Source organism: Hyperoodon ampullatus (assembly GCF_949752795.1).
Source record: "Hyperoodon ampullatus genome assembly, chromosome: 19".
Classification (NCBI taxonomy): domain Eukaryota; kingdom Metazoa; phylum Chordata; class Mammalia; order Artiodactyla; family Ziphiidae; genus Hyperoodon; species Hyperoodon ampullatus.
Genome location: NC_136932.1, coordinates 55501874 through 55528381, shown reverse-complemented (window position 1 = coordinate 55528381; position 26508 = coordinate 55501874). Strand labels below are relative to the sequence as shown.

The following is a 26508-nucleotide window of genomic DNA, read 5'->3' as shown; positions in this document are numbered from 1 at the left end:
AAGAGAGAAAGACCGAATGGTTTCTCCCTAAGACCAGGAACAAAGCAAGTGTGTCCTTTCCTGTTATTTCTATTAAGCATTGTACTGGAAGTTCTATTGGTGCAGTGAGGCAAGAAAAAGAAATTAAAGGCATCAAAATTCGAAAGGGGGCTTCCCTGGTGGCGTAGTGGTTGAGAGTCCGCCTGCCGATGCAGGGGACATGGGTTCGTGCCCCGGCCCGGGAAGATCCCACATGCCGCGGAGCGGCTGGGCCCGTGAGCCATGGCTGCTGGGCCTGTGCGTCCGGAGCCTGTGCTCCGCAACAGGAGAGGCCACAACAGTGAGAGGCCCGTGTACCGAAAAAAAAAAAAAAAAAAAAAAAAAAAAAAAAAATTCGAAAGGAAGAAGTAAAACTGTCTTTGTTCGTATACAATATGATCACATATGTAGAGAATTCTATGGAATCCATAAAAAAGTTACTAGAATAAGTGAGTTTAGTAAGGTTGCAGCATACAAGGCCAAAATACAAAAAACAGTTGTGTTTCTGGGACTTCCCTGGTGGCGCAGTGGTTAAGAATCCGCCTGCCGGCACAGGGGACATGGGTTTGAGCCCTGGTCCAGGAAGATCCCACAGGCTCTGATCCAAGCTGCCGCTCCCACTATTCTCATCTAAGGGCAGCCATCCTCACCTTTGCCCCTTGGCCCATGGAGAAAAGGAGAATGTGCAACCATCGGCCTGGTGGTTCCCCACATAGAACCCCAACTAATCACGCCGTCACGGCCCCTGTGGTCCTTCTGCTGTTTGTGCCACCTCTAGGCCTGGAGCTCTGTGCAGAGTTCTCCCACAGGTGCCCTGCTTGGAGGTTTCTGAGTGTGATCTCCCATCTGTTTTCGGTCCTTCCTGAAATCCCGCTGTTGTTTCTAGTCTATTGGGTGTCCTCCTTCCTCAAATGGAACTATGTATGTTGTTTATTTGCATGTTTGGCTGGGTTTTTTTTTACCTCTACTACTCCTATGAATTTGGTCCAGGAGAATCAAGAGTGCAGCGTGTAATCAGTTCAGTCCACCACCTTGAAACAGGTGCCTTCTCTCTTCCTGTCTCCCCACCCCCTTCCCAGGTCACTTTCTTCCTCCAGGACCCCGACCCAAGTCCGAACACCTGGCCCTGCAACCAGGAACTCAGGAAGCTGCCAAACCTTCCTAGGAAGAGAATTCCAGAGCTGCTTTGGTCTTCTTGGTGTTCATTCGTTTTACCCCAGTCACCTTCAGATGTTAACTTCTCGGTTCTAAAGTGGAGTCCGAAGCCCACCACGACCCGCCCCTCAGGAGTCCTTCATCCCAGGTAGAGCCCAGCATGGCTTTTGTGAAAATAGACTTTATTATCATAAAATGTCTCTTTAAACAAACGCCCCCACCATTCCACACCCCTGAAGACCAAGGTGGGGGGGGGGGCATTCAGTCCAACAATCAATCTCCCACCACAGCAAAGGAAACATGCAGAGACACTCACCCAGCCGGAGGGGGGTGGGGGGAGGTGGCTAGGGTAGTGGGGGAGAGCCCCCCACCCCAATCTGAACAGGGAGTGTATGAGAATAGCTGCATAACTCTGTCCTCTTCCCCAGGCCCCCGACTCCAACACAGGCCAGAGGAAAACGGTGCAAAAGAGAAGTTGAATCTGATGAGCAACGTAAGGCAAACCCAACTCCTGCTTTCTGCCGGCTGGCCCGGGGCTCAGGCCAGGAGGGCGGCTGGCGGGAGGGGAGCGCTGCGGGGCGGGGTCAGGCCCGCTTTGGCTTGGCCTTTGTCCTTCCCGGGCCTGCGCAGTGGAAGGGAGACGGAGGAAGCTGGGCTGAGGCACTGAGTATGTACATATATACATACACGGCTCCACGCCCCTGCCCGCCCGGGGGGTGGGGGGCTCGGCAGAATCCAGTGCCAACTCTCCTTCAGGGAGGGAAGTCTTGGTGAGGATGGCCAGCGCCGTCGGAGGGAACAGGGTCCCCGGGCCAGGCGTGTGGAGGCCAAGAAGGGACTAGCATCGCATGCTGGACACCAGGCGGAGGTGGGAGAACCAGGAGTCACGAGTCCACAGCCAGGCCTGGCTCTGTGACCCAGGCGCTCAGCCCCCGCGGCCAACTCGCTTCCGCACGCTGCGGCTCAGGCTGCCCTCCTGTCAGAGGAGGATGCCCATCCAGAGGACTCATCCGCAAGAGCTCATCTAGCTCTGACCTTCACCGAGTATAATTCCCATCCGAGTGCCAGAGCGCTGGCTCGGCAGAAGGAGAGTCCAGGGCCTTCCCCAAGCAGCCAGGACAGTGCACCGGGGCCTCGGGCCTGCAGGACGGGATGCAGCGTCACTCCTTCTTCCCAGAGCCCAGTTTCCTGAGGAGCTGCTTCCCCTTGGAGAGGAGCCCCCACACCTTCTTGCCCGGGCCCTGTGGCGCCCCCCATTCAATTCCGGCGAAGCGGCCAGGGCCAGGAGCACAGGGCCAGCCTGGGGGCGCTGGGGGCCCTTGTGTTGAGCTGGCCCAGTGCTAGAATGGGAGAGAAAAGGGGCAAGGTCAGGGCCCGAGAGCCAACCCAACCCGCCTCCGTCCCGCCACAACCTCAGGGGCCTGCAGACCCCAGGTCACGGAACCACGGTCGCAAACCAAAACCCACCGCCTGGCTACTGGCCCCCCCCCAGAGCGCGGAGGGGCAAACGGGCGCGATGATGCTGAGGGAGCACTGAGCTGGGAGTCGGAGGGGACGGACGTGGGGTCTCATTTCTGCTCTGTTCACTTGGACCTGGGCAAGCCCCTCCCCTTCTCTGGGTTTCTCTGTAGGATGCTGGGCTCAGGAGTCCTTGGACTTGACCCTCGGGTTGGGTGCTCCAAATCCCCCACGGCATCCCCTCCCAACCGAAGGGAGAGCAGGGACGGGGACGCAGCAGGGCGCCACACTCCAGGAACGGTGGTTCCTGCACCCGCGCACAGGCGGAGGAGCGGGCCCGCACAGGCCAGCAGACGCGGTGTCCGAGGGCCTTCAGGGAGTGGAGGAGTGCCCACCCCGCGGGGAGGGGATGGAGACTCTTCCTTGAATGGCCCCCGAGAGGGCTGCAGGGAGCCCGGGGCCAGAGGGGACTCACGGTCGGGCGGCGCTCCGCGCCCACCACAGCTCTGGAGGCTGCAGCCCCTCCCTTACCACGGCTCCCTTGCAGACTCTCCTCCTCGCTCTGTTTGCCACCGTGAGTGGCTCCCTCTGCCACAGGCCCACCCAGACTGTGCGGTTGGTGGCCTAAGAACAGCAGCTGGGCAAACGAGAGCCACGAGCAAGCCTCCCCGCTACCCGCCAAATTCCCACATCCACGCTGCGACCTCCTGTGCCTGGTACAGCCCCGTCCGCTCCTGCCAGCCTGTGTGTTCTCCATCCCCTGCCCCACACTCCCTTCCTCAAACCCCCGCTCCCACCAGAGCCTGGCAGTCTGCTGGCAGGTGCTGGGTGCCCAGCCTGGGGCCCGCCCTCACCTAAGACCCTGGTGATGTGGCAGGGCCGCCCACAAAGAGCTCTGCTAGCACCCAGAGGTCCAAGAGTTTCTTGCCAACTAGCCAGGGCTGATGGCTGGCCGGGGTGGGGCGGAGCCGGGGTAGGCCCTTCCCACCCGCTCCCAGGGCTCCCAGGAGGGAGGGGTTGCTGGGGAAGCAACTGGAGGGAGACTCTGAGCCCCAGAGATGAATGGTCTGGGGTAATCTACGGACTCCAACTGTTTAAGCCTCCCCGTCTATGCCCCCCAGCGGAGAAAATGGAGAGTTGGACATAAAATCATGCATCTGCTTCCCTAACAGGTCACGATACAGAGGAGACTGTGGTGGGGGAGACGGTTATTACTGGTGGCGTTAGTGTCATCCATCTGTCACCAATAATAATCACAATATTATAATACCACAGTCGTATAGTATCATAATATACTGATGAGCCATATGACTGTCACATAATATTCTATAAGCCGCATGGGCTATAGAATATGAGGACTCAGCTAATATGGGACGTTATATCTTAGGATGACATGTATTCATTCCTGTGGCAGCTGGCATTGCCCAGAGTAAAGCAAGGGGAGGGGCTGATCCTAGGCCCAAATCTGGCTCACGGCAAGAGCTCCGTCCCCTGTTGCCTGGAAGAAGGCGGAAAAGCCAGTTCAGCTCCGCTGTCTGAGACAAAGGAGCGCCGTCTGATTATGGTGACACGAGGAGTAGGGTGACGTGGACATAGGGGGGCGGTCCCCACTTACATGTCGCTTTCTCTACATAAATCTATCTCCATCTAGCACTGCACTCGTCTCCTCCTCGTTCTCTGAAGAACAGGGAACAAAGAGAGGAGATGGGTTACGGCCAGACCCTACGCTCTCCACCCGGTCACCAGGTCGCCCAGGGCACCAGGCCTTAGGGGCAGGTGCTGCTTTGCATAGCCCCTGCCTTTGGAACGATCGCACATGGAGACCCAGGGCTTTCCGGGTGGCGCCTGGCCTCCTCACCCTCTCCCTGCCCCGTGAACCTGGAGCTTAACTGTACTCCACCCACCCAGGAAGCTGGGCCTTGCTGGGCATCTGGCTTTAAAAGGTACCTGGGAGACAGAGAGATGCAGCAGTGGGGTGGGGAGGGTCCCTGTACCAGGGGCTATGACGGCTGGAGGTGTGGGAGGCTTGAGGGTCCTTTTCCACAGGGCCCCTCACCTGCACTGGCCGGGGCTGTGGGCAGCTGGGGATCAAGGTCTCGGCCTCACCCCACTGCACAGAGGGGCACACGCTGGGAGGGAGCCACCCGGGCTGGGCTCCCTCTGGCGGTAGCTCGCAGCCCCGCCCTGGGCGCAGTGCGCACCTGGACCACTGCCCGGCTGCGCTCCTCGCACGCCGCCGCCCTGCCCACCCCTGGCCCCCTGCAGCCACACCAGCAGCACAGAGACCCAACTGCTGAGCCGGGAGCCCCGGTCCTCACCTGCCCCTCGGCCTGGGGTGTCCCGGGCTCCCTGCCTGCGCCGCCTGCCTCAGGCCCAGGGCCCTCCAAGAAGTTGGATGGAACCAGGCCCCGCTGTCCATTCAGTTCCCCCTGGGGAGGAGATGCTGAGACTAAGACCAGGAGAGGCCTCGCCCCCACCCCCTTGACCCTGAAGCCCCCGGGGGACGGCCTGGGGTCAACGTCACTCTCATGGGAGGCTACCTGGTCCACTCCTCCGGGCTTCCGTCAGGAACCCTTGCTCACCCCCCTCCCTGGCTCTGGGAGAGCCCTCTTGGGCACCCACCCCCACCCCCATGTTCTCACATAGTAGAAACCATCATCGTCCATGCCCCCGAACACAGTGATCACGTCCCCTGCCCGGAAGGGCAACTCTGCCTACGGAGAGACCAAGAGGCACGTGTCAGGCCCGGGGAGGCCCTGCCACCACCCAGCGTGGCTGGGCTCTATCCGAGGGTCCTCACCTCCACATCCCTGTTGGGGGAGCTCTCCCGGGGGTTGTAGTCAAATGCAGCCACCATGGAGCGGGGAGCTTTCAGGCCAGGAGAGGAGACCGGCTGGGGGGCGCCTGGAGGGGGAGGGGGAGGAGACTCAGGGCTCTCTCTAGACCCTCCCCCACCCCGGACTATCCTTGGCACTGGAGGCCTGCCGACCCCTATTCACCACCTGCCGCGCTGGTCGCTAGTCGTAGCCCCTGGGGAGAGGTCGGAGGGGCTGCCCCGCCCCGTCTCTCCCCCCAGCCTCCGCCGCGCAGGGAGGCCCCTCACCTGCACACGGCTGGGCAGGGCCTTCCGACTCAGCTGTGGAGAGAATGTGACTGTGAGCCCCGCCCCTCACGTCCCTCTTCTTTGGGGGCGGGGGAGGCGGGACGCTCAGCCTCACACAGGGATGCCGGAGGGAGGAGGACGCTCACACGCCAGCCCAGCCCTTTGGTTCTCGCAGTGAACTAAGGCCCAGAAGGGGTAAGTGACTCGCTCCAGCTGGCAGAGAATTTACAGTCGGGTGCTTTCTGGAACAGAGGTCCCAGCAAACCACTGCCCATCTCCATCAGAATGAAGCTGCCCACTGCGGGGGTGGCTGGGGATGAAGGTCTGGCCCGATTCCCTGAACCGGCTCAAGACCGCCCCTGTGTCTCCCCAGGGAGCCACCACGTAGTGTCCCCACCCTCCCATCCTCACAGGCCCCCGAGGGAGAAGGGGGTCTCACCCACCTTTCTTGGAGCGGCGGGGCTTGGGGGGAGGCCCAGCTGTGCGAGCTGCGGAGTAGACAAAGGGACCGTTCCCTGGTCCAGGAAGGCAAGCAGATGTCAGAGAGAAACCCAGGCGAGGGACGGAGATGATGGACAGTGACTTCAACCTTCTCTCGGGGCTGTACCAAGCCTCCTGCACTAGAGCGTCTAAGGGCATTCCTCTCTCATCCCCCACCTCCCGGATCCAAAATACAGGGCCCGTCGCCCAGGCAGTGAACCCCCATTCCAGGCAGCAAGCTCACTGCTGCAGCCACACTGGCCTCAGTCTCTGAGGGCCCCAGTGGCTCTGCCAGACTCTGGACCAAGCAGGCACCTCGGCCACTCCAGACATGCAAAGTGCTCTGGGCGGGGGCGGTGTTGGAGTTGGCACTGTGGTGGCAGGAAGTGGCTGGGGGGCAGGAGCAGGTCATACCTGAACCCTCAGCGAGAACATCCGGGGACAAATAGCCCCGCTGGAGCAGCTGCTGTCTCCCTGCAGGGCTGTCCGCAGTCACCTCGGACACCATGTTGCAGGGGATGTAGCCCATCCGGCCCCCGCCTTCGCCCCGATAGAAGCCATCGGCATCCTTGTCCCCAAACACCTGGACGCGAAGAAGACCCGTTGTGTCAGGAGGCCAGCTCAGCTTGCTCCCTGCACCCGAGGCCCCGAGCTCACAGCACCGCACTTGGGACTGCAGAAGGGTGCTGTGCCTGTTGTGGGACGGGAGATGGGGGAAATAGCCAAGAATACGGGTCAGAGGGACGGCAGAAAACAGCCCTTTCCGTGTGGTCGTCACCCACTATCTGCACATCCATCCCCCCAGTCCGGCCCAGACTAGATCCCCCTGACCTCAGAGCCATAGCCGAAAGCCTTCAATAAATACTTGGAGGCACAATAAAAGTTACAGTGCTAACAGCAGCCGTTATCACGGTGTGCTATGCGCCAGGCAGCTTCAGGGCCCTGTGGGTACTGAATCATTTCATCCTCAAACAGCCCTGTGAGGGAGACACTTAATATCATCCCCATTTTACCAATGAGGCCCAGAGGCGTTAGCTAATCTCCTCAACGTTTCACAGCTAGATGTGGCAGAATCAGGACCCAGCCCCCCATCACCTGGCTCTAGAAGCTGTGTTCTCACCCACGCGTGGCTATCGTACCCCCAGCGCAGGAAAGGAGGGAGGAAGGGGGACCAGACAGTGAGTCGGTCACCTTCAGGATCTGGCCCTCCTGGAACGGGAGCTCCTCTTCCCCGGCATCAGGGTTGGGAGACATCGACACGGGGTCATAGTCAAACAGAGCCACAAAGACCCTGACAGGTAGGTCCTGGCAAGCCAGTGCTTCTCCTGGAGGGCTCCTCGGAGGGGCTGTCGGGGAGAGCAGTGGCGGTGAGCTCTGGCCAAGGGGACAGGAAAGCCCCCTCAGCCTGGCCCAGCGCCCCCACAGGTGCTCACCCAGCTCCACGGAGCCTGGCCTGGGGGCCCGGCCCCCTCTCGGCTGGGGGCCCCTCCGCCCAGAGCCGTCCTGCCCTCTGGGCTCCCCAGTCTCTGCTGCCTGCAAAGAGAGGGCAACAGACGGCAGAAGTGACACACCGCCCTCGGGTGGGCACCGCAGCAGGGGCAGGACCCCGCAAGCACTCCCCCAGCTCAGCCCGGTCAGCGAAAGCGGCACAGCAGAGCAGGGACACACGTTCCTCTCCTGGAGCCGTGGCCCAACCTCCCTGGAGGCACCAGACGCCCCCACGTGGGGAGGAAGGGCAGGAGGGCAGGCCCAGCTCCGGCCACCTTAGCAGCTGAGTGCAGTCGAGGGACTAAGGTTAGATCTGCGAGCCGGCCGCGGAGCGCGGGAGAGGAGCGCCTCTTCTCGGAGTCGGGGCCGGGTGATGCGGGCCATCACAGTCAGTGTCCTGGAGACGTAACTAGCCAAGCAGAGGAGAGGGCCCCCCGGCCCAAAGGCAGGGGGCTGGCTGGCGGCAATTGGCGACTTATGGCCACAGAATATTGTGCGTCCCGGTTCCGACTGGCAGAAGCAGCAAAGCAGTGGAATGCGGGTGGGAAGAGGCAGGTGAGGGAACCCGGAGGCCCAGCCCCACCTCTGCTGATGGAGGCGGCAGCGTGGAATGGGAGCGGCCGGTGGGCAGCAAGCAGGGCCACCAGGCGGCAGCAGGCAGGGGGCTGCCCAGCGTGGGGAGAGGGCACGGACCCGCGAGGGTGACTCCGTGGCTCTGCCAGCTGCACTGCGGCCTCTCCGCTCTGGCTCCCCGTTCTCCCAGGCCGGGAGGCGTGGGTAGGGGTTGGGGCCTGAATTGGCCTTCGGAGGCCCCCTGGGCCTCCCCGTGGGTGCTGCACCCCACGCCTCCCCATCGCCGAGGTAGCAGGAGCTGGTGACGCTGATGCCCCCGCCGCCCGTCTCTTGCTCATCCTCAGAATCATACTCGATGCTGATTTCCAAGCACTTGGGGGAGAGGCAGCTGGCCAGGCCCGATTCTGGGGCTGGGCCACGGGGGCGCCTCCTCGAAGGGGCCGGCCGCCCCCTCCCACCAGCCTCCGGTCCAGCCCTGGCGCCCCCGCCCACGGGGGGGCCGCCCCTCTCCCGGGCGGGGCCTGGCCGTCCAGAGGCCTGGGGCCCGCCGTTGCTGAGCAGTCGGCTGCAGTGTTCACGGGGATCTGGGGGCCGCCTGCGGTTGGGGGGCTTCTCGGGGGAGCCACTTCCCTTTCTCCAGCTGCTTCCACCAACTAGTCCAGGCATGTCCTCCAGGCGGTCCGCAGCCCTGGAGGGCTCGGGAGACAAAGGACAGAGGCCAGGTCCTCGGGGCCGACCGCTGTCACAGCGCAGCCCCAGGAATGCAGGCTCAGGCGGGTCAGGGCCTCGGGAAGAAGAGCCTGCCCCCGGCATCTTCTCGTCCTCCTCGTCCTCTCCCTCCTCCTCCTCAGGGATGCTAAAGAGCTTCTTGCTGCAGAACTGCTGGAGGGGCAGCTCCAGGATCTGCTCCAAGATCTCCTCGTCGCTGTCAGTCTCACAGAAGGGGTCGGGCTGGGGCTGGGTGGGTGGGGAGGGCGGCAGGGAAGAGAGGCCCGTGGGAAAAGGACGGGGCTGTGACCTCTGCCCTCAAGTGAGGCCAGGGGTTTCAGGCAACCCACAGCCCTCTCCCAGCTTCCTCCAAGAGGAAAGACCAGAGAGAGAGGCTGGCCCAAAGCCACACAGCATGTCCGGGGCAGAGCCAGAGGAAGAATTAGGCAGCACACCCAAGAGCGGGCTGCCCAGACGCTGGGATCCCGAGGGGTATGAGCGTCAGGGAACAGGCCATGCCTGTAACAGCAGGGAGGCCTCCCCCCGCCCTCCTAGGAAGCTCCCAGCACGAGCTCTCGGATGGCCAGGGCGCTGCGTCTGGTGGGTTTGACGGGGAGACGTTACAGAAAAGAGCGCCCCATTCTCTCCTTTCTTTCCAGGAGGGCGGAGGCCAAGCCTGAGCCACTTCCTATCTGCTGCTCAGGACAGGGCCCAGGCCACACACCTAGAACGTTGCTGGCACTCGGTGGCACTGGAGCCGCTGCCGACACGTGGGGCAGAGGCCCCCAGCGCCCGAGGTCTAGGGCCCACTAGTCCCTCCTCACCCCGTTACCTTGGCCCCGTTGTCCCTGAGGCTGTTGCCAGCAACCTGCTTCTGGAAGGAGCAAGTCCTGACACCCAGCTCCTCGGCCTCCGCCGCCTCCTCCTCTTGGATGTCTGACAGGTCTGAGTTGCGGCCATGGTCCACAAGGGAGTTCCCCGGACGGACCCCAAGCTCGGCCGTGTCCTCTCTCTGCAAGAGGCCAAAGGAGAAGAACAGGGAGGTGAGGGAGGGCGCTTTGGCAGCGTCGGCCCCGGCCGGAATGAAAGGGGTCCCTCGGCAGAGGGAGACAGGGTCCTGCCCCAAACGGGGGGTACGCAGAGCAGGGGGCGGGGAAGGAGGAGGATGGCAGCCAGAATGGAAAGAAACCTGGAAGACAAAGTGACAGAGAGCTGGCCAGACACAGAGCTCGGACCAGAGCAGAGAACAGGCAGGGAGGACACAGCCAGATCTGGGCTGGCAGAGGGCAGGGAGGGGGGCCTCGATCCCTTGAGGTGGCCCAGTGTCCCCCAGCCCCGTACCTCAGCCCTGGGCCTCAGCCCAGGCCCCGTGTCTCCTGCACGGCAGGCCTCAGCACAGGGCGGCCTCTGGGCCAGCGCTCCCTGGGTGGAGCCAGGGGCCGGGCGGGCCTCTCCTGCGGTCCACTCAGCCTCCTCCTCGGCCAGGGGGGACGCTGCAGGGCCAGGAGCTCGCTCTCCCGAGGTTGGCTCACTGGCCTTCCTGTCCCCTGGGGCACCCAGCACAGCCGCCCCAGCCTCCTCCTGGAATGGCAGGCACTGAGGAAGGGCCCAAGCGCCAGACCCTTCTCCCAGTCTCTACCCGCCCCTCTTCTCCCCAGCAGGGTACCTGAGAGCCAGGCACTGGGGGCTCCTCTGAGGATCCTTTTGGCGTCTCTCCGGGAGAGCTTGCTGGGGAGCCCCCGGGGGGCTCTCGAGTTCCACAGGGGTCGGGGCACCGGAGGGGAGAGCTGGGGTCTCCAGGCCCTGGGGAGGCTGGAGCAAGGGGCGGTCTGGCCTCCGAGCCCCGTCGTGGGGAGGGACAGGAGACCCCGGCTGGCGAGGAGGCCTCAGCCAGGGCGGGGACGACGGGAGCCGGGATGGAGTCGGCCGAGTCGCCGTGGGGCGACATGGTGCGCACGGCCACCGCGCGGCACGCCTGCAGCAGCTGCAGCTGCGACAACTCCACCAGCACGCTGCCTGCCGTGGGGGAGGCCACCTCCATGATCTGCAGGGTGGAAGGAGCACAGCACAGGAAAGGGAGGCTGAGGTGGCCAGGTGTGAGGACTCCGTGACCACCAACCACCGTGACTAGCACCATGCCAGGCACGGCGCCCTTGGCGTGCCACGTCTCATCTAAGCCTCCTGGCCACGTGGTTTCAGTGGCGGAATCCCAGTCACCTGCTACCAGAGCCCATGCTCTTAACCAATCTGCTACTTAGTGCCCAAATGCCAGGGCCAGGCAGCCTCTGTGCCAGGTTGGGGAGACTAGGCCTCTGAGCATGGCGAGGAGAGACCCACATCTCGATCCCAGGGTACAGGTGGGCAGTCCCCAGGGCATACCTTCTGCCCATCAGCATAAATGGCATAGCCTGTGACCCGGACGCCGTTGGAGGTGCCAGCAGCATCAATTGTCACCGGGAGCCAGCTGATGATCAAGATTCCAGGGGAGGGCCCTGGCTCAATCTGCACGTCCAGGGGGGCATCAGGTGGGCCTGGGGGGAGGAGGGCACAAGACCCAGTAACGCAGCCCACTCCCTGCCAGACGTAACAGCCCACTTTGCCGTTCCTCTAAAAACGCAGGTAGCAACAGTCTCCCCTTCGGCCACCACCCGTGGCCTGACCTCCCAGGTGTTAAAGACACCAGGTGCCCGGGCCCACCTACCTGCTGGGAGTGTGGTGAACTGCAGGGTGGCAGCCCGTTGCTCTGGCCTCTCCAAGCCTGGTTCCCAGGTCCCTCGAGGTGGGAGCTGAGCCTCCACTCGGGCCTGATAGAGCGTACCAGGCCGCAGGTGGCAGAAAGTGGCCCAGTAGGTGCCAGGGCAGGCGGACGGGCACTCCTCCCCATTGAGGTAGACGGCATGGGCCAAGCTGCTATTGCCGGGCGCCCAGGTGATCTCAGCGGACGTGGCTGTCAGTCGATGGACCCGCAGCTGGCTAGGTGCCACCCCGGCCCGGGCCCCTAGCACCAAGCAACAGCGCAGAGGGTCAGAGCCGCCCCGGCTGGTCAGGGCCTGAACAGAGACACGGAGGGGCCCAGTCTGCAGGTCCAGATTCTCAAGCACAGCCGTGGGGGGCGCCCCGGGCCCCAGGGCCTGCCGCAGCTCCCCATTCACACAGACGTGGTAGCCACGCAGCTCCACGCATTCAGGAGGCGGCTCCCAGGCCAGCACCACGCTGTGGGCCAGCTGCTTGAGGACAGCCAGACAGCGGGGGTGAGGCGCGGCAGGGGGCTCACCCAGGCGCTCGGGCGAGGGGCCCAGCCTGAGCTCGGCCCCCGCAGCCTCTTCCTCTGTCCTGGGCTGGCTGCGTCCCCCGCTGCTCCGGCCCCCGCTACTGCTGCCGCCCGCGCCGCCACTCCGGAAACTGAGTTCAGGGCCTGAACTGTGGGACAGATCAGCCAGCTCTGGAGGCAGGGAGGTCAGGAGGTCGTCGTCGGACACGCGCTCTACAAAGTTGGAAGGGACCAGGCCCCTCCGGCCATCCATGAGCTCCCCTGGTGGCGGGAGGGCAGGGGAGGGGAAGACAGAGAGGAGGAAGAGAAAAAGCAGTCCAGTAAGTGCACTTGAGCAATGGTTAGTGGGTGACCTTAAGCGTCTGATTCAGATCCACATTTACCTGTCACCGCTTTTTAAAAGACAGGAGCAGTCAAGATCTGGATTAGGGAGTTACTGTTCATTCTCACTGGTGTGATAACAGTATTGTAGTTACATAGGACAGGCATCTTACATTTTAATGTGCATGTGAATCACCTGGAGATTTGTTAAAATATAGATTCTAACTCAGCTCGGTCTGGGTGGGGCTGAGATTTTGCATTTCTCACGAGCTCCCAGGTGATGCTGCAAGGATGCAGAGGAATGTCCTTAGAAGGAGATGCATGTTGAAGTACGTCTGGGTAAAATACCATCTGTCTACAACTTGCTTTTCAATCATCTTTTTAACCTACATACAGAAAAGGCAATTATGGCAAAATGTTAACAACTGTTGAATCTAGGTGGTGAGTACCTAGGTATTCATTGTACTATTTAATTTTTCCGTATGTTTGAAAACTGTCACTTTACACAGGCCTGAGGAGTGAGGGAGGGTGTGCCCCTCAACTTCCCTGTGTGGAAAACAGACATCCTCAAAGGGAGAGGGACGCCCATCTGGTCAGAGTCTAGGAAGGAATCTTTAGACACAGAAGACATACCTGCCAGAGAAAGGAATCCCCTGTGGGTTCTAGAAGGGGTTGAGACCCACAGCAGGCCTGGGTCCAGGAGCATGACTGGCAGTCAGTTCAGACAGTTCTGTTACCCTGTGCCAGTTGCCCGGAACACTTGGCAATAAAGTAGTATAAAGCGTTTGTTTTTTGTTTGTGAGACATCAGAAAAACAAGAAATTGGACACACAGTCTGTCACGTCACAGCCGATTTGGGAAAAGGAGAAAGATTCCCGGGGCACAGATGAGCTGGCGGCTGGTGTGCCTCACTGGGAGAAAGGAGGAGCGAGGGCCAGGGTTTGGGGGGTGTAGGCAGGCCTGAGCTGCAGGAAGGCGCCTAAGTTCCCCAACACCCTCTCTCTCTACTTATGCTAGGAGGGAAAAACAAAAAGTAAGGAAACTTGAAGAAGAAACAAAAGGGACTTTCAATAAATTAGGTAACGTGAGCACTGTAGTGGGTTGAAAGGTGGCCTCCCCCAAATATGTCCACATCCTAAACCCCGGATCCTATGAATATGACCATATTTGGGAAAAGTGTCTTTGCAAATGCAATTAAGTTAAGGAGCTTGAGATGAGATCATCCCGGACCATCTGGGTGGGTCCTAAATCCAATGACAAGTGTCCTTAGAAGAGACACATAGGGAGAGACACTGAGAGAAGAGGAGGAAATGTGACCACAGGTGCAGAGACTGGAGCGATGTGGCCACAAGCAAGGAACACCTGGACCCACCAGAAACTGAAAGAGACAAGGAACAGACTCTCCCCTAGAGCCTCCAGGGCGGGGAGTGTGGCCCTGCCAACAACTTGATTTCACACTTCTGGCCTCCAGAACTGTGAGAGAACACATTTCTGTTGTTTTAAGCCACCCGGTTGGTGGAAATTTGTTACAGAAGCCCTAGGAAATTAATGTAAGCACTAACACTGTGGGGTGTGAGGTTAACGGTAGGAACCGTCACACTAAGCAGATCCACAGCCCTGAAAGGCTGGTGCTGGAGCCTGGGCCAGAGTCAGCCTCGTGCCCCTGAAGCCTGAGCCACCGAGAGCAGCCCGGGGGGGACCAGACACAGATGAAGCAGTCACTTAGCTGAAGCATGAGGAGGAGGAATAGGGCATCCTACACCCAGTTGTCTACATGCGTTTCAATCTAACCCAAATTGCATAGTTCAAATTCTAGTAATTAGTTAATGTTTATGTTCTAGCTGCCCCCTCCAAAAAAAGGTGTTGGTGTTTTTATTTTTTTTTAATTAAAAAAAAAAGCGTTTTCCCGGGAGCTGTTTAATCCTGCTCTCCATTATCCATCCTTATGGAGAACTGAGTTGTTCACCATCATTCCCAGCACCTACTCAAACAGCAGGCGCGGGGCCCAAGGAGGAGAGGCTGTGCAGGCTCTGAAGGCTTTGCGTGTTACAGGCCCAGACCTAACCGCTTTCCTAAATCCCCACCCACGGCTGCAGCCCTCACCCTGCCCTGTCCAGCCCGCATCCCAGTCTCCGTACGGTGCCATCCTCCCTACTGTGGAAGGATGCAGCCTGGTGCCTGGCCAGGGCCACCGTGCGGAGTCACCCAGGCCATTTCTTCTGCAGGCCCCGCCCTGTTGCCCAGTCTCAGTAATGGGGCATCTGCCGCGGTTGCCCCATCCCACGGGCACTGTAGAACTGCCCTGAAGCTCACGCCCTGCCTGGGCCCTGACAACCGCTAACCACTTGTTAACACCCTTTCCTGGGCTCTGGACCCTGATTCCTCCTCCCCACACTGATTGGGGTCCAGCGTCAGATCTATGCCACATGCCTGACCTCGAGGTCACTCGTGCTAAGCGCTGCCATGCCCTGTCTGCCAGCACAAGAGTGAACTTAGCCGACATTCCCTGTGGCATGCTGTCCGCCACCAGGACCGTCGTAGCCCCTGTCTTGCTCTGGGCAGGTCTGCAGTCAGGCCAGCTGCTCCCACAGCCCTTCCGTTCCCTTTCCCCGCGGGCTGCCGGGTCTCTGGATGCCTTTCAGCTGAGCCTGAGAAGTTACAGTGGGCTGAGAGCATACAGATGGGTGGAGGTCTTCGGGAAGAGGAGCTTAAAAGCAGGCGGATGGACGGAATGACCCCACCGCCTTCCTACCTTCAAAGAAGCCATCCTCGTCCACGTTGCCATAGATGTAGATGTACTCGCCAGCCGTAAGCGGAAGCTCTGCCTCTGGGTTCTCATTGGGGCCCTCGAAGGGGTTGTAGCTGTTGGGGGACGCGCAGAGGAGGAGGAGGAGGGCAGCGACTGACGCTCTGTCTCCGTGTCCCGTGTCCTCTCCCCCAGTGCACTCGGCCTCTACGGAGGCTTGGCTGTCCCCCTTTAACCACGTGGAGCACCCACTGCGCCCACCCCAGCCCAACGAGGCTAAGAGGGCGTGTCCCGCTGGGGTCCCTGCCCCACCCCCGCCGTCTCCAGAGGCCGAGGTCGTCACCGCCCCCCCCTTTACAGCCCAAGTGCTGGGGAAATGGGGAGCAGGGGTGGGGGCCCACCTGTAGCGAGCGAGGAAGACCTGGATCCTGGCTCCTCCCCGGCTGCCCTCCGGGGCTGCTGGCGGCAGGGAGACGCTGTCTGCCTCCAGCTCCTCCACCTCGCTGGCTGTGTCCACCTGCGGACACGCAGAAAGGGCCAGTCCCCTCCAGGACCCAGGGGCCAAAGGCAAAGCAGGCAGACGAGGACCCACCGTTTTGAGAAGAGAAACTGAGACGATGCTGGGCGAGACCGGCAGCGATGGGCCCCGATGTTTTCTAACTCAGCACCTGAGCAGGCAGGGCCTGGCGGAGCCCAGGTGCCCTGGCTCAAGGGACAGAGGGTGGGGCGGGGCAAACTAGATCCCTCCCTGAGCCCCGGCCTCTCTTCTGCAGCAGCCCAGTAAATAAGACCACTTTCCCCATCGGAGAGGGGGCCAGCCACGCCGGTGGCGGAGGGGCCGGGGAGGGTGTCCCACGACAGTCTGTCTCTTTAAGGTAAAAACGCCGCCAAGCACTCGGATGGTGAAGAGCTGGAGGCCAGGAGGCAGAAGGGGCTGAGAAGTCCCCGTGGGGAGGGTACCGGGAGCGGAAACCGGGGCATCCAAAGCCAGCACCACCGCTCCACCCCACAAGGGGGCAGTAGAGGCCGCGGCCGGGTCCTAGCCCCTGAAACCACCCGGGACGGCAGGGCTGCTCCTGACCACCCCCCGGGCCCACACACTTCCTGGGGTTTGGAAGGTAGAGAGAGGGATGAGGTGATCAGAGGGGTTGTGAGTGACACCAGAGAATCTGGTAGTGGTAACGGCTGCCACACGTTAAGCGTCTACGGTGTGCCCGGCACTGAGGGAGGTACCACCCCTGTATTTTTTCACGTAATCCTCACAGCAGCCTCACGAGGCAGGGTTATTAGTTCCAAATCCAGACAAGGAAACCGAAGCCCAGAAAGAGGCAGCGACCTGCCTGGGACAAAGCTGGGACCTGAATCCCGGAACCTGTGCTCCTTCTCAAAGGACCGCCTGCTTCTGCCACAGACACTCAGGACCAGCCTCATTAGGTGGATCCTGGCGCCAAAGTGCCTGCCTCCATCCAGCCCAGGACTCTAGGGCCTCTCTGGGCCCCAGAGGGGTGGGGCTGGGCGGCCCCAAGGGAAGGCTTGCAGGAGGGTGGGATGGGCCCCACCTGAGCTCCCCGCCCACCGGGAGGAATCCACGGGCCCTTCTCTCCCGGGGGCCTGGCTCCGCTTCGGACCCCACCCGGGCCAGCGGCCACCCAGCTCCTGGGTCACCTCCCCACCCCCCTTCCCCACGGCAGAGCCAGACCCCAGGCCCCGCCCCAGCACTGACCTCGGGCGTAGGGCATGACTTGGGGCTGTTGTGGATGGACTCGGAGCGAGAGGAGTTGGAGAGAGACTCTGCCTTCTTGGCCGTCCTTCGGGGGCCCCCCGCAAGGGTGGCAGGGGCAGGCTCGGAAGACTTTGGGGTGCAGCGCCCTGGGGAGCCTGGCGGGAGGTCAAGGTCTAAAGGAAAGATGACATGTAGCCTTGGGGTCTGTGGCCTGAGGAGCGACCAGGGACCAAGGGTCCTCTTGGATCTAGGGCTCAGGCCCTCCACGGCCAAGTTTCCTTACAAGAAGGGAAATACTGGGTGCGGGGGGGGGGAACTTACTAAGTGGAGGTGGAGGTGATTTACATATATTATTTCATGGGCTCCTCAGAGCAGCTTGATGAGGTGCATTGGATGCTCCTGTCTTACAGCTCAGAACACACGGCCCACAGAGCGTTAGCAGCATCAAGAACTGTTACGTGAGCGGAGCTGGGACCACGAGATCCCACTGAAGCCCAGCTGGCTCTTCACCAGCCCATACTGCCTGCTACTGCCTCCTAGTGCCCACCTCCCAGCCACGGCCACAGAGACCTTGTTGAAGGGGAGGAGCAGCGGGCCGAGATGCTCCCCGCGGGCTTGTTTTTCCCCCAGTGGAGCCTGGCTCAAGCCACACCTGGCTCTAACTTGCTGTGTGATTGTGGGTGAGTTGCTAGCCTTCTCTGACCCTGAGTTCTGCTCTATACAAAAAACCCCAGACCTGGGGATTCCAGGCTAATGTCACTGGGGTCTACCTTACCTTTGGGGCCAGACCCCCGGCAGGGCTGGGGGGCGGAGCAGCAGCAGGGGGGTGGCGGGCGGTCCCCAAGGGTACCGGAGCCCAGGGCGGAGGTGAGCAGATCCAAGGGGCCCGGGTGCAGGCGGAAGGCCTGGAGCTCCTGCGCCAGGAGGCTGAAGCGCTCGGTCTGGCTGCGGCACTGCTCCTCCAGCTCTCGAACCCGGACCTGGGCCGAGACCCACGATAAGCCACAAGACCCACCAAAGCTGCCAGATCCAAGCTGTGCCATCTCCACACAGCCCCGCACTAGGCTTCAGATCACATCTGCCCAGCCCCTAGGCCTGGGCACCAACCCTCAGCCTGGCTGCCCCACTGCCCCGAATAGTGGGCAGCTGAGGGTAAAGACCGGGAGCTGTGGGCCAGCCTCACTCCCAGCCCTGACTCTCGCAGCAAGGCCTCGTGCCCCAGGCAGCGGCACTTCCTGCTTGTGGCGGCTTTCTAGGCCAAAAGGGGTCGCCCTACCCCCATCACCACCACAGTATCACTGCAGCAGTTTTCTCAGCTCCGTGGCTTGTCACCCTGCCACAGTCAGTGACCCAAATCCCTGCCCTCAGAGAAGTCCCCGGAGAGATCCCACACGGGAGCCAGGGACATCTTTGTGACAGGAATGAACCAATTCCCAGGAATTTTTCTCGGGGATCAGGAGAGTCCCCGTCAAGGAGAGCACGGGTTAGACTGGCGAGGGACTTCCTCAGGGTCTCAGCGGCTAGGTTTCAGAGGAGGGCAGGGCCTGTGTGTGCCAAGCACAGTGGCAGATCTGGGACGAGGCGGTGGCCCACATGTCCTGTGAGAATCCCAGCCCATCTACGGAGTCTCAGGTCTGCTACCAGTCGCACCCCCGTCGTTGGACCTGAGGGTTGGAACCCCTTAGACCCAAGGGAGGAGACGCAGCTCGGCCAGCCTGGAGAGGTGTTGGGGAGGCCCCCCCGCAGGGAGGTGGGGAATCAGGAGGACGTACCTGCATGGAATCCAGGGTAGACTGTGGCAGGGGAGGAAAGCACAGAGGAAGGTTAGAAGCCTTGCCCTGGAGGTCATTGCCCGGAGAGGGAGGGAAGGAAGGAGGGGCCCAAGCGGACCCCGCCCAGTCAGCTCCCTAGACCGCCTAAGCAATTGCTCAAGGGAAGGATATTGCAGGGCCAAAGCGGGAGGGGATCCCCCCAGGCCCCAGAGCACTTAGGGGCCCTCCCTGGGAGCCCACTCCCCACACACCCACGCCACCCATTCCAGCGCTCTCTGAACCTCTCCAGCCTCCCCGAAGCGGGCAGAGCTAACGGCCACCCCCAGGGACCCACCTCCAGCAGCTGCACGGCCCCTTCGTGTTCCCTCTGGGCTTCCGCCTGGGCCTACGGGTGGGAGGAGGCAAAACGCTAGAGGAGAAGGGTGAGGAATGGGGGTGGGATAGAGTGTGATGGAAGGGGGGAGGGTAGGGAGGGCGAAGGGAGAGAGAAAGGGGAGGAGGGGAGAGGACGGGGGAGAAAGAGGGAAGGGGGCTGGGAAGGGGCCGAGGCCTCCTCCCGCTGACCCCCACCCCGGACGGACGGAGCCAGGGCGCAACAGGGTCGAGAGGGGCCTCAGGCTGCTTCTCTCTTCCCGGGACCTCCTGCCTCAGCGTTTCCCTCCTCTCGACGCTCTTCCTCAGCCTCTGCTGCCGGCTCATCTTCTACCCCTCTGGAGTGTTAGGGCGCCGCAGGGCACAGTGCTGGGCCTGCTTTTACTCTCTCCCAAAGGGTCCCCTCGAGTCACCCGACTAGACACACTGAATACTCCAAAACTTGTCTCCAAGACCAGCGTCCCCAGGACTCGAGACTCACAAACCCAGCCGTCTACGGACATCTCCACCTGAGTGTTTAACACGCAGCCCGACGTTGGCCGGAACAGAACTCAGGATTCCCCGCCTCTCACATCTGAGGGCTTCATCCCTCACTCCTGGGGAGTGAAAGGCCTCGCCCTCCATTTAGTCAGCAAATGGGTGAAAGAACGGGCACTCGACTGGAATCCCATGGTGAACCCTGTCAGTTCTGTGCCCCAAATAATATTTCACATCTACCCACTTCCTTTCACCTGTGTTGCTACACCCTAATCCAGACAGACAGCCACCATCTCCCGCCTGGACCCCTGCAGCCACCCGGCAGCTGACTGTCCTGCTTCCGTGCCCACTGCCCCGTCCATCCTCCGCCGTGCTGCCGGCGCGATCCTCTAAAATGATGAATCAGATCATGCCACTCCCCTGCTCAGGACCTTTCAACAGCTTCTAACTACTCAGAGAGCAAAATATCCAAACCCTTCCCGTGACCTCTGAGGCCTGGCTCTTGCCCACTCCGGCTGTTCCGTCCATCCTACCACGTTCTAGCCGCACTGGTCTGCACCCCCAAGCTCCCTCCTGCCGCAGGGCATTGGCACATCTATTCCCCTTCCCTGGAGTGCTCATCAGCTGGCTCCTTCTGGCCCCTGAGGTATTAGAGGCCTTCCCTGCCGAGCTCTCTACAGAGGCCGCTCACCCCATCCCAGCCACTCTGTGTCACATCATCCTGGTCACCTCCCCCACTGCGCTTGTCCGTGACTGGGATCACCTCACTCCTGGATCTGTTTACTTGCTGATCGGTCAGGGTCCTGACCTTTGCCCCCTCCCGGTCCCTCCAGTGCCCGGCACGGTGCCTGGCACACAGTGGGTTCTCAGTAAATACCCACTGGATGAGTGACGGTAAAGCCGGGGTCCGGCAACCTACCACCCTTCCCCCGCTCGGCCCCCCCCAACCCTGCACCCACCTGCTGCAGCCTCCGGACCTCCTCCTGCTTCTCCTGCAAGCTAAGCCGAGCCTGCTCATGCTCCGCCTCCAGCTGCTGCCTCCGCTGGGCCACCTCCCGCATGTGCTGAAACGCAAGAGCCCGCGTCAAGGCCCAAGCCCTGCTCTACAGTTCCTATAGAAGATCGAAGATGAGGGTGCCTCAGACACCGTGTGTTCCAGATACTCTCTGTCGAAAAGGAAACTGAGGCTAGAGAAGGGAAGGGCCAGCGGCACCAGGACTCGGCCTACACCCCAGTGCCCCACAGAGTGCCACTGTCCCACTTTCTCCCTGTGCCAGGGACCGATGCCCCCCGCCCCCACACACACAGGCCCCTCACCTTCAGCACCTGCTCCAGGCTCTCCAGCTTGCTCTGCAGGCCCCGGCTCTTGAGAAGGGCCGAGTCCCTCTCCTGCGTCACTCCCAGGAGCTGGCCCCTCAGCTCCACGTTCTCCCATTCCACCTGGAGAGCGGGCAGCGCCAGGGAGTGCAGGGTGTGAGCCTCAACCCCCAGCATCCTCACCAGGGGTAAGAGTATGCGTCATACTCTAGCCCAGTCCGGGGTGGGGGGCGGAGGACCAGGGGCCTAGCCGGACCTGGGCAGAGCCGCTACCTGCTCCTTCTCCGTGGCTCTCCCACTGAGCCGGGAGTTCTCCTCCACGAGGCGGGCATTCTCACTCTGGGCTTCCCTCAGCTGCAGTTCCTGCGAGACCAGAGGACCTCTGGGGAGGGTCCCAGCGCCCACCTTCCTCCTCTCCCCACACAGAGGACACTGCCCTCCCCGACCTGGAACCTGCATCAGCCAGGGAAGGGGAACCCCGCGGAACGGGAGGACAAGCGCACTCCCTGGGCAGGAGGGAAGGAGGCGGAGCTGGGGGGAGCCCGCCACCCGGCTGGCCTGGGGGAAGGGTGGAGCTGGCCCCCCGGGAGGCCCTCCAGGCTGGGCGCTCACCAGCTCCTCACATCGCCTCTGCTTCTTCCGGGCTTCCTGCTCCAGGCTCTCGCATTTCTTCCGCTTCTTGCTGAGCTCTGATTCCTGTGGGGTCAGAATGGAGCTCCTCAGGTGGGAAGGCAGATCCACCCAGAATGGGTCTCCTCCAGCCCTCGACCTGGGACTTACCAGCTGCTGCACCCTCTGCTGTTTCTCTGGCTCCCCTAGGACCACGGGTGGGTTGTCCACATCCTCCTGGGGCGTGGCCTGGAAATGGCCAGGGGCAGAGGGCCTCAGGGCAGCCTACCCCCCAGCCCCGCCTGTCTGAGGGAGGTTCCCACCCCATCTCACGGTCAGCAAAGAGATCCCTGCCCGGGAAGTAGGGGTGCTGTCTGCCCCCCACCGTATCCCCTCGTCTCCAGCTGATGTGGAAGAGCAGAGGCCGCACCCCTGTGTCCTCCAGACACAGTGCTTTGAGAGCCTGAGACCCACGCGTGCCCTGGGAGATGGGTCCCTTATCCAGGCCAACGCTTTCCCTTTTTAGCTTCCAACGCTGCTCTGCGCTCAATAACTGTCCTCGGTGTCCTTCGGCGACTGGCAGAGAACTAGGAGGCTGCCTGGGCCCCCAGGGATGTGGTGTCCCCAGAGCTAAGGGTTATGGATCCATAGAATCTGGGCTCGGCCCAGAGCCTGCAGACCTGGCCAGACCCTCCTCCCAGCTTCCACCAAGCCCACACTATTGCACGTCCCAGTTATCCGGGCAAACTCCGGAGGAGGACAGGTCTTGATGGGCGATGCATCTCCCTCTCTGGGCCAGGCAGAGGGGCAAAATCTGAGCAAGAAGCATCCCACACCCTGAGGCCTTGGTCGCCAGGAGGTCCCTTCTCCCTCCCCTCTTCCCGGAAGGAGGCGGACCTAAGTGCTGCCCAGTACAGAGGATGGAGAGGAGCCAGACCTCTAAGTCCTGGGGGTCCGGAGCGGGGTCCCTAGCCCTCGGACCAGGGGCCACCTCAGCCCGGCGCCCAGTGAGGGTCGCCCGTACCTGGAGCTGGGGACGGACACACTGCCGCCCCCGAGTAGCCGGGCCGGGCCTGACGGACCAGGCGGGCGCTGAAGGGGGCGTCCCCGCGCTGCGGCGGCTGCGGCGGGAGGCGGCGGCGCGGGCTGGGCCCCGGGTGGCTGCCAGGGCAACCGGGGATTTGCAGCCGGGCCGTACCACTGGCGGCACGGCGGGGGCGGCGGGGCGGGCCGCGGGCCTCAGGCCTGCGGAGGGCGGACCCCGAGCCCCCGGGGGCGGGCGCGGCGCAGGTACGAGCCCCGGGGGCCCGGGCAGAGGACCCTGCTCCCAGCTGGGGACAGTCCCCCAAGCCCTTGCAGCGCGCACGCCACCACCGCGTCGTCGGGGCCCTGAGCGGCCCCGAGCCGCTCCCACCCCCATCTCCGCACACCCACACACCTGCCCATGCGCCGGCGCTCACCTCTCCCGGGGCCCCGGGGGCGGGCGCCCCTGCTCTGGCCGGGGCGGCCCGGCCTGGGGGCCGAGGCGGCGGGGGCGGCTCCCTCTGGTTGCGCAGGGCGATCTGCCTCTGCAGCCGCAGCACCTCCCGCTGGGACTCCCGCAGCAGCCGGTCGAAGTCCCGCACGTGGAGCCACTGGGGGCCCTCCTGGAGCCGCGGGACAAGGAAGGGAGTCGGGCCTAACCCCTGCCCAGCCCCACGCCATGCCCAGCAGAGCCCGCCCTCCGCCTGACTGGAGGGGCTCCGGGGCGGGGGAAGGTACACATCCCCCCATGCATACATGCCTGCTCATAGATGCATGCTTACAGAGCCCCATGCTTCCGCTAGCCCGTGTGCAAATATTCCCAGGAACTCGTTTACTGGGCACTCACGGCGTACCCGGCACTGTGCTAAGTGCCTTGAGAGCATCTCTTCACACTAGTGTGAGGTATGTGTGGATTCATACAGTCAGACCCACTGGCATGCAACCTGAAGCCTGGAGCACAGAAATTCCCAGGTCTGGGACTCATGGCTCCACCCACTTCGGTTCAGGCTCCTTCTCTCCCCGCTGCCACCTGGGCCGTTGCCAGGGGAACCTACTCCCCAGCAGCCTCCACCTTCTCGCTTTATTTGCATCTCATTAACATCTCAGTCCACATCCCACACTGCCGAGCAGGCGGCCCTGTGTAGGGCTGAGCTGGAAGGGGTGACCAGGGCCTCCTCGCACCTTGCCAGCCAGGGTGAGCCTGGCCTGCAGCTCCCTGCACTCCCGCTGCAAGGCAGCAATCTGCTTGTCCTTGGCCAGCAGGGCACTGGCTGTCTCACTGAGGTCCCGGGCTCGCTGGCGGGCCAGGGCCTTCCGGCACAGCTCCAAGCTGGCCCCTGGACTGGGCATGGGAGCACTCACCTGGCCAGAGGAGGGGTAAGGCCAACGTCATCTGAGGGCTGGGGCGGTCCTCCCACTCCTCAGCTCCTCTCACAGGAGGGGTTGGGATGAAAACCTACAAGTGTGGCCTCCTGCTTCTACCCTGGGTCTGCATCTACCCTCAGGAGACCAACAGCCTCCCTTTGCCCCAATCCCTGCCATCCTCAAGCGGGAGTGAAAGGGTTAACTGCACATCCTAGTTTAGGCCCAAAGGATGCTGCTAATTGAGGGCTGCCACTGTGATGGGTTTTCATCCCTGCCCCCAGCAGATCTGCACCCAGAGATGAGCTCAGCGGGAGGCTGCAGCCAGCACCAGCACGTGGTGATCCAGAATCCTGCTCCCTGCCTGCTCAGGAGCTCCCCGCCCAGCCCTCCCCTCCCTCCTGTAGCTCCAGAAACCCTCAGCCTCCTAGCCTGGCTGGCATTTGCCCTTCCTACACCTCAGCCCCTGGGTTCCTGCTCTCCTAGGTGCTAAGGGTCCGTGACTCCCAAGCCTCACAGTGGGGTCCTTGGCAACTCTAGGTAGGGGTTCACCCTCTCCGGGTCTTGGGGTCATGTTCTGGTTCTCCGGCCCAGCCCTGGCGCCCCTCTTCCCTGGTCGCCCAGCCTCCATCCAGTGGCTTCCCAGCCTCACCACCCGCAGGTTAGTCTCCTGCAGCTTCTGGGCTCTCTCCTCCAGGCGCTTGGCAATGACCGCCAGCTCCGCGTTCTTCCGCTTCAGTCTCCGCACCTTCTCCTCCGTCTCGGGGAAGCTGCTCTTCCTCTGACAAGGGGTCAGCCAGAATTGGGGCATGTGGGGAGCACCCCCCAGACCCAATCCTAAACAGCCCGGGCCTTGGGCTAGAGTCCTGGGCTCACAGTGGGGTTCTTGGCAACTCTAGGTAGGGGTTCACCCTCTCCGGGTCTTGGGGTCATGTCAGCTCCATGGAGCTCCCACTTGGAGCGATGCTCATGGGATGAGGAGGACGCCGAGGCAGAGGCCCGGGGTGTCTGAGTCTGCCTCCCCCCAGCGCCAACCAGGACCCAGGACTCGCTTTCCAAGCCTCACCAGCATCTGGTTCTCCTCCTTAAGGATGGCACAGCGCTGCTGCAGCTCCCCCACGGCCCTCAGCAGCTCCAGATTGGGCCTGTCCCCAAAGCCCATTTTCAGCTTGCCCTGACATGGGAAAGGACAGGGCACAGCGACTCAGGAACCCACCCTACCTGTGGAAACCAGAGCCCTCCATAGGGAAGCAGTCCCCCTCCACAGTCCAAGGAGACATGGAGACGAGAAGCTTCTCCCACACAGTTCAGGCCTTCGGGGGGAGCACAGGAGACCCAGGAGAAGGGGTTGTTCAGTCCAGCCTGCCGACACTAGCGTCCCCCAACCCTGGCACCCTGTCTGCTAGTCCTCGATTCTTCCCATCCCTGCCCATCTTCCCCTCTTGGGAAATGCCAGCTCGAGCTCCCATCCGCACTCCTCCAGGCTCTTCAGGGCCCCTGAGTCCCCCAAAGTCCTGGTCCCTCCATCTTCTACAGGAGACTGCTCGTACCGAACCCAAAACTTGTCCTCCCTGGCTCAGCCCAGCACTGAGCCCCCTCCCCTGAATCTGCTTCCTCTGGACTCTGATTCCATCACACACCTCCACACGCCCCCAGCATCCTCCAGCCCCCAAGGACAGAGACTTGCAGAGGAGACACACAGACATAGACAGACAGACAGTCAGAGAGAGACTCACAGAGGGAGGGGGAAGGGGGAGGGCCAGAGGTAGACAGAGAAGGCAGAGTCAGAAGGACAGACAGATGGCAAAAAACGGAGCCAGTGAGATTCCTGACCAAAGGAGGGAGGACAGACAGTCACAGAGACGAACCCACAGACAGAGATGGGCCCGGAGAAGAGAGGTGGGCAGTGAAGTTGCGTGTCATGCCCAGGCTGGAGGGCATGGTGAGATCCCCGACCTCGCAGACCCCAACCGTCCGCAGCACCCTTACCTTAGAGAAAGCCTCCACCTCCTTGCCCTCCAGCCTCTGGCAGCTGAGTCCAGAGCTCAATGCTCCCGGCCCGGGGCCGGGCGGCCCAGTTTCTGTTCTTTCAGGCTGGATGCCCCCCACAGACCTGGGGCTTCGGGCTCCCTCGGGCTCGGAGCTCTCCTCAGGCCTCAGTTCTCCAACACGCAGAGCTGCCGGAGTATCGGCAATGCTTGGGGATGCACCTCCAGGTTCGCCCCCCTGGCCTGGAGTCCAGCTCTGCCAGGCGGGCAGTGCCCATGACTCCATGTTTCCGGGGTCCCCCGGCCGGGGGAGGGGTGTCAGTTGCTCCATGGTTCTGCCAAGTGTCCCCAGGACCCGGGCGGGGGGACATCACCCAGCCAGGTGGAGGGGCCGGTGAGGGTCACGCCAGGCCAGACCCTTTCCTCTCTGAGCTCTTGGCTTCACCGAAGCTCCATCCAAGGTTGACTGAGTTCTTCCTCACCCACAAAGGAGGCTGCAGGAGTCGGGGCTGCCAGAGCTGAGCCGGGGGTACGCGAGCTGTGT

General features: G+C 62.3%; 1 protein-coding gene across 5 annotated transcripts; it reads right to left on the bottom strand.

The window, feature by feature from the left end:
* Positions 1-2333: 2333 nt before the first annotated feature.
* Positions 2334-26295, bottom strand: TSPOAP1 (TSPO associated protein 1; the record flags this gene model as incomplete). Of its 5 annotated transcripts, none has more annotated exons than XM_079725094.1 (31): positions 2334-2513; positions 4950-5060; positions 5274-5345; positions 5432-5535; positions 5735-5767; positions 6178-6249; positions 6629-6797; positions 7406-7560; positions 7648-7743; positions 8392-9232; positions 9816-9995; positions 10325-10579; positions 10665-11027; positions 11363-11514; positions 11685-12515; positions 15328-15437; positions 15723-15838; positions 17045-17217; positions 17820-18024; positions 18817-18837; positions 19151-19201; positions 20625-20729; positions 20983-21105; positions 21256-21345; positions 21595-21678; positions 21763-21840; positions 23052-23237; positions 23797-23976; positions 24629-24757; positions 25043-25150; positions 25966-26295. In XM_079725094.1, 31 exons carry the CDS (start codon positions 26293-26295, stop codon positions 2334-2336), a joined length of 5703 nt encoding a protein of 1900 aa, XP_079581220.1. The 5 variants fall into 5 exon arrangements, with proteins under 5 accessions (XP_079581220.1, XP_079581219.1, XP_079581221.1 ...); XM_079725095.1 differs by lacking the exon at positions 2334-2513 and adding an exon at positions 4279-4308 and having other exon boundaries at positions 10325-10564; positions 10650-11027; XM_079725096.1 differs by lacking the exon at positions 2334-2513 and adding an exon at positions 4279-4308 and having other exon boundaries at positions 6178-6222; positions 10325-10564; positions 10650-11027.
* Positions 26296-26508: the final 213 nt, after the last annotated feature.